General features: G+C 45.1%; 1 protein-coding gene across 12 annotated transcripts in view; it reads right to left on the bottom strand.

Moving 5' to 3' along the window:
• Positions 1 to 13972, bottom strand: part of LOC121281566 (pre-B-cell leukemia transcription factor 3) — a 219294-nt gene that overhangs the window by 32091 nt on the left and 173231 nt on the right. For all 12 annotated transcript variants that reach the window (XR_005943869.1, XM_041194541.1, XM_041194542.1 and 9 more), the window contains one exon: positions 7695 to 7885. Coding sequence is in view for 11 of the 12 variants with exons in the window: in XM_041194541.1 (XP_041050475.1) it covers positions 7695 to 7885 (191 nt within the window). In the remaining variant the exon portion in view is untranslated. The remainder of the gene's footprint in view (positions 1 to 7694; positions 7886 to 13972) is intronic.

Consider the following 13972-nt stretch of genomic DNA (forward strand, 5'->3'; position numbering starts at 1 on the left):
AGTGCAGTAAATGAGGAGAGAGAAGTGAAGAGATGTAGGGGTTTCAGGAGGAATGCAACCTATTTTACAACCTAAACAACTAAACACAAAGCTGCCAGTGCTGGGGCAAAGGAAGTGGGGGATAGACAAGAGTCAGAAGTTGGTGGAACAGAAAGTTCTTGCAGGGCTATAGGGCTGTATAAGGTTAACAGATAGAGAAGTGCGAGACCATGGAGTTATTTAAACACAATGATGAGAATTTTAAAATTCAGGAGCCACTGAAGGTCAGTGGACACAGGGGTGATGTGTGACTGGGACTTTGGATTAGCATACTGGCAGTTCTAGATAAACTTAAATTTATGGAGCGTGGATTAAGTAAGGTTGGTCAGGAGGGCATTGCAATAGTTGGATCTGAAGGCAACAAAGACATGAACTGGATTTCAACAGATGAAATGAAGTGGGGGCAGAGACAGGTGCTATGATGGAAGTGATTTTTGCAATGGAAAGGATATAGGAACATAAGAACAGGGGCAGGTCATCAACCCTTTGAGACTGTTCCTGATTCAATTGGATTTTGGCTGACATTGGGTTGGAAACTGAGTTTGGAAAAGTCTGATTCATCCTGAGAACAAGGAACAGGTCAGGAACAGCATGGAATCAGTGGTGAGGGAATGGAGTTTGTGGCAGAGGGCAAAGACAATACTTTGAGTCTTCTCAATGTTTAATTGGAGGAAACTATAGATTATCCGGGACTGTATCTCAAACAAGCAGTCTTACAACAGAGGGCCGAAAGCAGAGGTGGTGATATAGAGCTGGGTGTCTTCAGTGAACATGTGGAACCTGACATCATGGCCGGGATTTTGCATGCCCGCCGGTGTCAGGCGTGTTCAGCGGCGTGAGCGATCAATATGGCGCGATCGGTTTCATGACAGCGTGAAACTAGTTCGTGAACGTCCACTCAGCCCGCACTCAGGAGTGTAGTAAGATAAAAAATCAACACCAAGCCAGGGAAGAAGCTATTTGGACAGGTGACTAAAGCTTGGACAGAGAACTAACTTTAAGGAGTGCAGTAAATGAGGAGAGAGAAGTGAAGAGATGTAGGGGTTTCACGCAGGCCATGTTCTCCACCATCAGATGTCGGAAACCTCAATGTAATACATCAGCATATCATTATTAGGCCTGCCGCCAGAACTGTCTCCCCCCCACCCCCGCTGGATCTTCCACCCACATCGGTGGGAAAGCATGCCAATATGTTTCACAGCAGCACATAAGCAACGTGCATCTGGCGAGCTGTACTTCATTCAGGACTTCAAGGCTTGTTTGCCTGCCTTGCTTCAGTCAGCACTCACAGTTATCAGTGCCAGGCTTCACAGACAGCACCACCACTTTTAGAGGGGCACACAGGCAGGTCCTTACCTACCAGACCAGCCATGAGGCTTTTCAATGGCTGCAGGGCTAGGGCTTGCTTGGAGAAGGGGGAGAAGGCCTCAGGCAAGGGAAAAGGCTACAAGACGCATACTGTACTGGGGAAGGAGGGTACCCCAGGGTGTGTGTGGGGGCACACGTTGATTTGTGCAAATAGCCTCAAGATGGCAAGGGCTGAGGAGGCAGTCTCCAGAGAAGATGAGGACTCACGGACATGTGAGGGTACGTGTGTGAGAATGGGTGGTGATGTCGCTTGAGCTGGCAGTGAGTGAGATGCCAGTGAATGTGTGATGGGCTTGAGTGTGTGAGATTAGAGTGATGAGATGGTTGCCTTACCCTGGTTGCACGGATGAGATCATTCATCCTCTATCTGCATTAGTGGGTAGATGGTGGGAGACCAGCCCAGAATTTGTTGGAATGGGGGTTTCAGCAGCAGATGAGCAGGGACAGGGGTGAAGTTGCATGATGTTACGGAGACGGATGTAGGCAGTCTTAGCGATGGCACAAAAACGAGGTTGGAAGCTCATCTCGGGATCAACTGTGACACCAAGATTGTAAACAGAATGGCTTAATCTCAAACTATTGCCAGGGGGAAGGATAAAGTCAGTATCAAGGGAGCAGAGCTTGAAGCAGGGATCACAATCAATCCCCAATATTTGAGGAAATTTCTGCTCAACCAGTACTGGATTTTGTATAAGCAGTCTGATAATTTTGCAATGAAGGAATCAAGGGTGGCAGTAGTGAGGTAGAGCTGGATGTCATCAACACACATGTGAAAAATAACATTGTGCTTTTAGATTGTGCCATTGAGTGGTAGCATGTAGATGAGGAATAGGAGGAGCCAAGGATAGATCCTTGTAGGATGCCAGATGTACAGGTGCAGGAGCAGAAAGAGAAGCCACTGCAATAAGTCTCTGGCTACAATAGATAAGAACAGCACCAGGTGAGAACAGTTCCACTCAGCTGGATGACAGTGGAGAGGTGCTGGAGGAGGATGATGTGGTTAGCCATGTCAAAGGCTGCAAACAAGTTGAGAACAACCAGAAAGAAAATTTTACCTTTGTCACAATCACATTGGATGTAATGTGTGACTTTGAAGACAGCTGTTTTGTTACAGTGGTGGGACGGAATGCTGATTGGAGGGATTCAACCGTGGAAGTTCCGGGAAAGATGGAAATGGATTTGGGAGGCAACAACAACATTCATGCACTTTGGACAGGAAAGGGAGGTTGGACATGGGACTGTAGTTTGCAAGGATTGTAGGAGCAAGGGTTGAAATTTTGAGGAGAGGGGTGATGAAGGCAGATTTAAAGGAGAAATGGACAACACCTGAAGAGAGAGAACCAATTACAATATCAGCAAACATAGGGGGCTAGAAGGGGAAGTTGGGAAATCAGCAGTTTAGTGAAAAAGGGGAAAAAAATCAAAATCCACTGAGAAATAAGTATTTTTTTTGAATTCTTTCATAACTGTTTGGCTCTTTAAATCAAATTCTAACAATGGTAGACATCCATTTTAACGAACATGATGCAAGTTCAGCATTAATGAGAAGATAATGATAGGAGATAGGCCCATTGGGGTAACTTTAACCTAATTCATCGAGCAAGAAATCCACGGGATCAGATGGAATACGATCAGTAAACTGAATGGAGAGTAAAATTGGTTGGGATGTGCAAACAGTGTTGCACCTAATCCCATCAGTTTCTTGACCAGGAGGTTAGGTTAAAATTGTCAGCATGATGTCAGCACATCATTTCCACCTCACTTTCAATGCTGGCTTGAAATGTTGATGAAAAATTGGGCAGGGGTAAAATTGGGCAAGGATTTTGCATAGTGGATCCCTGCCCCTTTTACGGAATGCCCACTGAAAGTCGCATGGTAAAGGCAGGAAAATTCAGGCTACCGAGGCTAATTCCTAACCACTGCATTTTCATACATAACCCAAAGGAAGATTGTAATTCCTCTGAAAATAAAATATTTGTTTTTTCCATAATTAACAACTTGCCAACAAAATTATCTCTCAAAAACTGTGCGCTTCAAAACTATGTGCCCATGATTTTGTTTATTAATTATGGAAATAAACAGGCTTTCTTCAATTTTTTGTTAAAAGAGCATTTTCAATCTTTGGATGAGTGTTCGGCAGCTGCAGAGTGATGAAGAGCTGGAGTCCTGCAATGTCCCGCTCTGGCTGGGTTGGCAGGGATGCGATGGGAATTCAGGTGCAGGCTGGACTAATTAATGCTCTTCTTTCCTTTTCAGGAGAAGACTGTGGTTAATGGTTCTGAACGAATGCAGACTGGCGGAGGGCAGACCCAGTTGGCCCTCCTAACGGCTTATGAGCAGCAGGCCATGGATCTGGAGAGGCGCCATGCCCCCAGGTCCACTGGTGGTGGGGCTGGGGTGCCACAGGGAGGTATGTTTGGAGATCAGTCAGGTCAGCATGTGTGTCACAGAAGCCATGGCATTGCTGAATGCTCAGTGATTGAAGTTAGCAACATGGGTTTACCATTGTTAAGAAAGGATGAGCGCATAATGATCCAAGGGAGCAGCATGCAAGGTGGCATTATTTGTGCTGAAACTAATCAAATGTCCTTTTTCTTCCTTTCAGCATCACTGGAGCAGGGCCTGGAGGAGGAGGCAAAGGGCCCACCTCTCACCCCTGAAGCCCCAGAGCAAATCCACTCACCAGCGTCACATCATCTCAGCCAGGCAGGCACCAGCGCAGATACTAGCATCTCGGTGGGAATTGGATATTCGGCTAGTGTCCCAGGGAATGGCGGTGAGGGCACTTCACACTCGCTTGAGGTGCAGGCAGAGATAGAGTGCCCAGGGCGCCGCCAATCGGAAGACTCCTGGGACCAGGCACATGTTCGGTCGGTGGCCGATGATGTGCCTCTGTCCGTGAGGCAGCGAACGCTGGAAGTGCAGCAGAGTACGCAGGACAATCTGGAGGAGATACATGTGGCAATGCGTGGCATGGTGCCCGTGCTTGAGGAGTCCGCGTGGAGCATCACCGCTGCAAAGAGCCTCGTGGCTGAGCGCCATGCTTCCTCCATGGAGAAAGTGGCGACTCTTGTGGAGAGGCTATTCCAGGAGACCAATCAGGGCCTCCTGGAGTTGCGCTCGGACCTGCAAGCCCTCACAGTGGCACTGGCCTCAGCTGTTCAGTACCCGTGGGGGAGATGGTTTGGGCACCAAGTATCCCTGCTCGGTGCCCATCCATCTACGGAGAACAGGGAGGTCCAAAGCGACCTCAAATTGGCACAGCAGCTGCCTGTCGTTTCTGCGGGCTCCTCTCAGGGCGCTCCAAATGAGGGCAACAGCTCCTCTGCCAGCGACCGTGGCCCCGATGAGGCTGCAGCGACTGGGAAGAAGCCAGCTGTGGAACTGGCCGCTCCCTCCCAGGTGGGGCCATCAAATGCTCCACGGGCCAGAAGACGTCCGCCAAGGTCATCGAGGCCAACAGGACAGCAGAGTGAGCAGGCTGTCTCAGATGCCAGTGCCAGCGAGGGGACAGCACCTAGACGTAGCACCCATAAGCATAAATTTAAGGCAACTTAGGCACACCACGGATTTCTCACTGGTGCTTTTATGTTGGCCCATAATTCTTTCTGGAAGACTTGGTGTGATGTCCAACACCGTATTTTTTTAGCTTTACGAAGTTACATTTTTTCCCTCAATAAATTTTGACACGTTGCCATGCCTCAGGCTGATTCCTTACTTCTGCAAGTGGACGGGAACCCATGATGTTATGAGTGAGTTGTTTGACAATGAGCTTTACTGACAAGGGCCTTAGTTAATGTTCGTATCCAGGCAGATTTAGCACTCAGGTATGGAGTATGGAGCCTGCAGCCCTGGCGTGTGTTGAAGGTCCACCTGTGGTGGGCTAGCAGAAGGATAACTGGATTAAAGCCTCCCTGGAGTATGCCCGGGTCAGCGTCTATCCCCTCAGCGTTCTCCTGTGCGTGCTCATCCTCGGACTCATTACTGGACTCATCGTGTGCATCCAGAGCAACTGCATCTATGTCTTCCTCATCCACTGCGTCACCCCTTTCCAGCGCCAGATTGTGGAGAGCGCAGCATGCAGCCACTATCAGCGACACACAATCTGGGGGGTACTGGAGTGCGCCCCCTGAGCGGTCCAGGCATCGGAAGTGCATCTTGAGAAGGCCGATGGTTCTCTCCACCACAGGCCTTGTGGAGGTGTGGCTCCTATTGTACCACTGCTCAGCCTCTGCTCTTGGATGGTGACCCACCTTCTGAGGGGATAGCCCTTGTCACCCAGCAGCCATCCACCCAGCCGAGCTGGAGCAGTGAAGAGCCTCGGCACCTGGGAGTGTCTGAGTATGTAAACGTACTGGGAGCTGCCTGGGTACCTTACACAGACTTGCAGAATCAGCATCCTGTGATCACACACTATCTGCACATTCATGGAGTGGAATCCCTTCCTGTTGACAAAGGCACCAGGCTCACCCACTGGCACCTTGATGGCCACGTGTGTACAGTCTATAGCACCCTGGACACGGGGGAAGCCAGCAATCGCTGTGAAGTCTCTGGCTCACTCTGTCTGGCTGGCCTCGTCCCAGCAGTAGAGGATGAAAGTCAATGCACACCTAATAGAGCGTCTGTTACCTGCTTGACACAAGTGTGGACAGCTGATTGGGAGACTCCGCAGAGATCACCCACCGACCCCTGGAAAGAGCCGGAGGCATAGAAGTTGAGGGCAGCTGTGGACCTTTGGAGCCACTGGCATGGGGTGTCCAGCCACACAGTTTGCGGAGATCTCTGGGCCTACCATCTGATAGATGGAGGTGACTGTCTCCCTTGAGAGACAGAGCCTCCTTCGGCACTGGACCTCAGACATACTGAGGTAGCTGCTTTGCTGCCTGTAATCCCTGGTAGCAGGATAGTGGTGTCTTCTGTGGCCCCTTCCACCTTGCACTTCTTGGTGGCCCTGCACCCCTTGTGCCTGCGCCGCTCCTCCCAAAGGTGGCTCCCTTGGAGGGTGAATGCGGTCTCCTGGCCTCCTCCCCCTTCTCGCCTTCCCTTCCTCCTCAGAGGAGGTGCCTCCAGTGGACAGTTCAGCTCCCATTCCCAGGTTAAGGGAAGGCTTCCTGAAAGCTGCAAGCCCTACAGAACTATAGAGTCCTGACCAAAGCTTTTACTTCCGTCCAAGCAGCTGGTATGAGTTTTGAAGTCTTCCTGCTCACACAGGTAAGTATCAGTAACTTTCACTATTAGATACCTGAAAGATCACATTCGCGACCCCACTCACCCCTCTTATCCCGCCCGTGGATGAGGTTTATACAAATGTCTCCTAACCACCTGCCCGTTGTGCCCATGCGATGTCCTGAAGATCGCGCGGGCTGCGAAAAATCAAATTCAATTGCTGCCTCAAGGGGCTTAACTGGCCCGTTAATTGATGGCGGGCGCGCATCCGAACTTATAGCGCCCGCCTTCCCAAATATTGCGATGGTGCGCGGGGACGTTGGGACACACGCCCGGTGTCACCACACGTCATTTTACGCTTGGGCGTGTGAGGGTCAACGGGAAAATTCTGCCCAGTACGTCAAAAACCAGTGGTGCGGGCGTGGTATAACAGGCGTTCTGATTGTCAAATAATTCCTCTTAGAACTGCAAAGGGAAAGTTTACTTTCTTTTAGTACAGTAATTAGTTAATAATGCTTTTCGGATTTAAAATAGTATCTTAGGTGCAATACAGCTTTAATTGTTATTTTGTTATTAAGCAAATTAAAAATTCATCTCAAACTAAATTTGATTAGCAAGGCCTTTAGAATCCCAAGATCCTGTGTTACAGAAAAAGTAATCCTGCCACAGCACTCCATCTCCATTTGTCACATCATTCGTGGGCCCCTACTTATGGAAAGCAGTCTTACAATATCTTGGGTGCCACACAAATAAATTTATTTTAAGGTTAGATGAATCCCTTTAAAAGTATATTCATCATTTCTCTGCTCTTGCACTGAAACCATGCTGTTCTGTTCCCTTTGCTCAGGAATGAAGTTCAGTCCAGCCCAATGGTTTCTCCATAGATACCAATGTGCATCTCCAGGAAGAAACTGAGCGTGATTAATAAATGAAGGAATTCATTCAATGTGCAGCTTCCCATCCCATCTTTATTGTACAAAGTCTAGAACCTACATCTTCACTAGGGTTGGCCAGGTAGAGATGGTGGCGGGGGGAGGTCCAGACATAATGTTAAGTGGGAACTCTGAACCCTCACAGTCAAGGATCCAAATACAGCACATTTTTATAAGTAACAACTGTACCTGGCATCAAGAAATCGTGATCGCAGGATCATGACTGCTTCACATGTGCTCTGCTTTAGCTGCATTTGAATCGAACTGAACTTTCGATGGATGATGCTGACCATCCTTTCAATTTCCTTTGGTGAAATTGGACGTGTCCGGCTCTGTTCTCGTAGAAGGTTCATCACGTGTGTAGTGAACTCATTACATGCCTACAACAGAAAAAGAGTGCAAGATGAACGATTGCTTCAATTTCCTTGTTAGAATATATCAAGTATTGCTCCACAATGTTTCCATTTGTTATGAAGGGATTTAAAATAGGACCATGACACTTCCCCCTATATTGAGAGAACTGTATGGATACGTGAAAACGTTGTTAGGATCCTTGTTCTTCCTGATACATACAAATGACCTTGGTGTTTAGGGCACAGTTTCAAAATTTGAGGAGGATACAAAACTTGGAAGTATTATGAACTGAGAGGAGGATAGTGCAGAACTTCAAAAGGTCATAGATAGATTGGTGGAATGGGCAGACAAATGGCAGATGAAATTTAATGCAGAGAAGTGTGAAGCAATTCATTTTGGTAGAATGTGGAGAGACAATGTAAACTAAAGGGTACAATTCTAAAAGTAGGTGTAGGAGCAGTGGCATCTGGGAGCACATGTGCATAAATCATTAAAGATGGCAGAACAGGTTGTGACAGCAGTTAATAAAGCATACAGCATCCTAGGCTTCATTAGGAGGGGTGTAGAGTAGAAAATTAAGGAACTTATGTTAAATTTATGTTAAACACTGGTTCAAACTCAACTGAAGAATTGCATCCAGTTTAGTGCACCACATTTTAGAAAGGATGTGAATGCATTAAGAGAGAGTGCAAAGGAAATTCACGAGAATGGTTTCAGGGAATGAGGAACTTCAGTTGCGTATATTGGCTGGAGAAATTGGGTCTGTTTTCCTTGGAGAAGAAGTGGTTGAGAGGTGGTTTGATAGATGTATACAAAATATGAGGGGTCTGGACAGAGTAGATAGGAATATTCTTCCCGCTGGCAGAAGGGTTGAGAATCGGAAGGCACAGATTTATGGTAATTGGCAAAAGAAGCAATGGCGACATGAGGAAAAACTTTTTCACATAGCAAGTGGTTAGGATCTGGGATGAGTTGCCCGAGAGTATGGCAGAGGCACATTCAATCAAGGTACTCGAGAGGGAACTGGATTAATGTCTGAAAAGGAAGAATGTGCAGGGCTATAGGGAGGTGGTGGAGGAATGACAGTAGGTGAACAGCTCCTTCAGAGAGCCAACACAGACATGATGGGCCGAATGGCCTCCTTCTGTGTTCTGTGATTCATTCTGGGAAAATGGCAGACACTGCTTTTCCTGTTTATTATGGCTCAGAATCATGCTCATACATGTTTCCTAGTTTTTTTTTTACACATCTGCCCTCTTTAATTCAAAGCTACTTAATTCATATTATTTGGTGAGTTAATTTTTAGCACTAAATTCATATCTTGCCAAATTACTTCAATTATTTAATTCAAATTAGATCATTCCATTTTCTAGTTTTAAGTCACTTCAAATTATCAGGACATAGACAGTACTTCCATGCAGCAAAGTGCCAAATAAAATCATTCACAATGGCCATTTGTAATATTAACATAAATGAATGAAAGTCGAGCTTTGTGAGGTACCATGTACTTTTAGTCTCAGGTCATCACATAAATGCCACAGAAATCATTGAGCTGTTTTAAGATCATCTTACTGTGTATAAAATGGTAGCTGAAAAGCCAAATGTAAGGATCCCAAGAAAAAAAGAAATGAGCTATTCCAAATATAGCCAACACAATTTTTCTTTATTCCCTCTGATCTTGGAATAACACTGAACATGGAAAGCTTCAAAACCGTAAAGGCTACGAGAGTGGATGCTGGTAAATGATACAACCAATTTTGTACATTATCACAAATATACATGACAGGGGAGTACACATGCTGTGTGCTGTAGTCAGAAGTTGCAGTAGCCTAAGGATACCAGAGTGTTTGTTGGGATACTAAATTTCAAACTCAGCACAATTATGATCCTAATAAAGTAAAAGAGTTCACTCAAACAGCAACAATTTCCACAAGGCGAAAGGGTGTTGAAGCTACTCTATTGCGCCCTGGAGTAAGTTAAGGATAGCATGGCTCAGCGAGCTCTTACAATCTCATGACTCAAGCTATAGTTCAACATACCTTATTTAGGAGACCTAAATCTTTCAGCACTTTCAGATGGCGATTCTGTAAATTTACTGTTCTATCTGCCACCTGATAAAATGACCCTGTTTACAATGCTGAGCAGTTTCACCAGCATAGGGGAAAAAACAGAGATCAGAAAATTTGACCTAAGTCCCTGGGTATTGTTGCTAATGTACATACGCTTAAAAGAAACATAGGGAGTCAAACTGGACTTCAAAGGGCACAATACAGGCAGTCACAGATAGGCCACTGTTTTGCGCTCCACCTGATCTTCCATTTCATTGACTTCCAAATTGAAATTCACCCCCAGATTTACAAAAGATTTATTTTTAGGCAGCTGGGTATCTGCATGTGGAAACCAATCTCCATGTTTAAGACTCTTCAGCCACACTACTGAGAAATCCACATGAACAGCGTACTTGTTTGCCCATACTTCCTCCCGCACAAATAGAGCTTGGTGATCCCAAGCATGTGCGTGGCTGCTGTTGAAGTTAACCAGCTAAAACCACAAAACCTGCCAGCACAAAGTACCACTAATGTCTGGCTAGTACCACCCCACCCATTAGGTGATACTTTTAGGTTTCACCAAAGCCAAGTGGAAAGAATCATGCCCCAATTACACATTACTATAGTTGTCAGAAGTTTTAATTAGTTTCAATCTACCATGGCAAGATATGCAAACCTGGGGGCAGTTTGACCCCAAAGAAGTGATAATTAACTCCCCTTTTAAGTCATTATCTATAAAAAATGGACTGGCCATTGTTGCCATAGCTTATACTGAAAGGACAGTGAAGTCAGAAGCTGAATTGGGGGCATCAAATTGGATTTTGTTTTGATTTAATTATTCAAGGTAGCAAAAGAAGCTGAATTATGTATTCACTCAGTTGCTATTTCCTACCATAAACAAGGTATTTGCAGGAAATTTACTGTTTTATATTTACAAACAGGGCAGTTAAGGAGGTCATGAAGTTGGTATATTATACTTAATCTGGATAGCAGATACTAGTGGATCAAAGAACAATTAATAAATCAACATTTAGAGTGGTGAATGAGTGGTTATGGATCACACAAGCACAGATTTGCAAGACCTATCACACACAAAACAGAGGAGGTTTCTCAAAATAAAGGGCAATCTCCTGAAAAATTACATACATGTAAACACTGAAGAATATTTTGAATACGGTTAGTCACATTTCATAAACCTGTATTAAATGAGCTTATCTCTGAATGCAAATTGTGATTTGCTATTGGGCATTTTACCAACATTCTCAGACACATGCAACACTCCTTTATACCAGCAATTCATGTATGATTAATTAGAATATCTCATTTATACAGTGCGCACTTTAGCTCATTACTCTAAGTAAAATTTGTTAAGTATTTACATTTAGATAATTAAAGTCTGGTTACACCCTTAAGAAACATGTATGCACTTCAGGCAAAAGCTTTTGTGACTACTTACAGTAAATTACCAATTTAAATTACATCATTGCCTGCCTCAACATCGTTTCATTGATGCTACATTTTGTACTAAGGGGCCCAGCTCCAAATCAGATAGCACATGCCCTTTAAGGAGTCAGGTTTCTAACTTAATTTTTCCTAACACTCCCTCAGATTTAAAAAGAAATATATCATCAGTTAGTTTGGCAGCATTTATTCACCACTGACAGACTCACAAGACAACTTCTCCCTCACATGGTGAGCTCCCCAGCTTGGGTAAGCCAACTCTAGGTGAGTGAAGGGACTCCCGAGAGAGATGGAGTAAAGTTAGAGGCTGAGTCCACTAAGAATGCTATTGCTTAATCCTTGAGAATTGGTTTAAGAGCAGAGAGAAGAGTATTTTCGGTGGACCAATTGATAAATACACAACCTGATGTTGACCTAAGCCAAACAGGCCAGGAAGCTCACAGGTATGATTTCTAGGCTGCACTGAGTTTGCTGATCACAGGTATGGTGGCAATTAGAGTACGACAGTTGGGTTCATCACCATCAGGGTTGCTGCTTTCTGATTTGTATCCTGTAACCCTACTTGAAAGTGTGTGTGTTTAAGGGCGTAGGTCGAAGGTACAAATCGATGATACCTGAGAACCTGGTGGGGGGGGGGGGGGGGGGGGGGGGGGGGGGGGGGGGGGGGGGGGGGGGGGGGGGGATTTTGAGAAGGTCTGTACTGAGGAGCCACCACATCTCCCACCCCTTGGATCTGCCAGCTGGCAAACCAAAGGCCACCTGCTGGTAACATGCGGGTGGGGAAGGCCCTGGTAGGGTCCTGCAGGTGGCAAGGGCAGAGGCCAGGACAGCAAGAGCTTGTGGAGCCCAGAGGACAACTTGTCTGTAGGCTGCTGCTTTCTCCATAACAAATTTTACTGAGTGAAATTGGCTGCAGCAGACACCCGGCCCTATTTAGTATGCCTTTGGATCCTAACACAATTTAGGATCCCAATTATCATGTATTAATGAAGCCCCCATCTGCATCAGCCCTTGCCATCTTAAAAAAGAGCTCAGTTAAAATGATGATCAGCAGGAATGGAGTAAGAACAGGCTGTGTTCTTGGAGGTAATTTTATTCCCACCGGGTGGGATGAGTGAGTTAAAATTATTCCCCCTCTCCTTGAGTTCGTAGAAGTTGAATGGCCAATTACATGATGCAGTGGAAAGTTGCCAATGTTCACAGAACCATAATCCAGCATGAACCTGAGAGTGAGGAAAAGAATAGTCATGTGGCCTTTTGCCTAGGATACCTGCTCAGCCTTTTAGTGTTGGATTGCTGTGCAACAAATGTAACATACCCACAGACAAATACAGGTGGGAAAAGGCACCTTTGTATTTCATACGCAGACCACGCTACTGCTTTAAAAAAATGCCGCTAGAAAAGTAAGTGAATACCACTGGGACCTCATGCTGTCAGATTTCCAGAGGTCACCCTTAGGAGAGTACCTTTGATGGCAGAAGGACTGCACGTATGTCATCAATGGCACTCCATCAACCCAATGTACATAATGTGGAATGGAAAGGGGTGGAGCCAACAACAGAAAATGCATAAATTATTTCCATGAATAAAAATACGGTTTATGAATAAAGTACTATACAGAATGCAATTTTAAAAACATAAAATGAAAGATTTCATGAGACCACCTTGTATCTTAAAGTTCCCTTGTCCTAATCTATTTTTCCCTGAAATGTAAATAGAATGTTGTCCAACCTGGCGCATGAGGTTTGATATCCATTGGTGCTTTTTTTGAAGCAATACGCAAAACAACACAAAATTCAACAAGTTTAGCAGCTGGAAATTGTTCCCCATATTCAATTGTTTAAAAAAATACTACATTGTTGAACATAGAGGCAGAAGTTTTCTGCTACTCGGTATCATTGTGTAATTTGTACTGAAGGAAGGATTAGATTAGGCACCAAGGATGATGCAAAATCTCATGGTTTTATTTTAAAATTTGGGCTGCTATAATTTTTGGGTTCCATCTCACCAGGGGTCAGGATTTTCATTGCTGGAATATTTGAATACATTTTCAAATGTTAGAAGACTGTGCTAAGTCCTTTGCTGGTTTCATCTTCAGCACTGTTGGTTGTGACAGGATAAGTGCAAAATCAGTGCTGGGCACTCAAACCTTATTACCAGTACCAATGATAAAAAGGAATACTTTTACTGGACAGAGACACGCCCTCATGTCCTAATGATGTGCACATCACTGTAGAGTTCCCACCATTCCTGTACTGACAGGGACAGTCCACAATTCATTTTGTCTTGAATCTTGCAGCTAAGTTGAACGGAATGCTAAGTGATTCACTTTCACATGCCACCTTTCTTCACTGTACCTGACCCCAGGTGGCCACGTGGCTCAAGGACTATATATCTAAATTTTTGATGAACTGGTCATCGTTCAGTTCCAAAACAGGTGTTTTAACCTAACCTGGAAATAAAGAACTCGATTGCTGCTTTCATGGCAACATCTTGACCAGTATAACAATGGAAGCCACAACAGCATCAACATTTCTGAATGAGTGGAATCTGACTGCCTGAAACTATTAATGCTATTGCACACAGTTGTGCTGAACAAAATGC

This window comes from Carcharodon carcharias, chromosome 8 (genome assembly GCF_017639515.1).
Source record: "Carcharodon carcharias isolate sCarCar2 chromosome 8, sCarCar2.pri, whole genome shotgun sequence".
In the NCBI taxonomy this organism is placed as follows: domain Eukaryota; kingdom Metazoa; phylum Chordata; class Chondrichthyes; order Lamniformes; family Lamnidae; genus Carcharodon; species Carcharodon carcharias.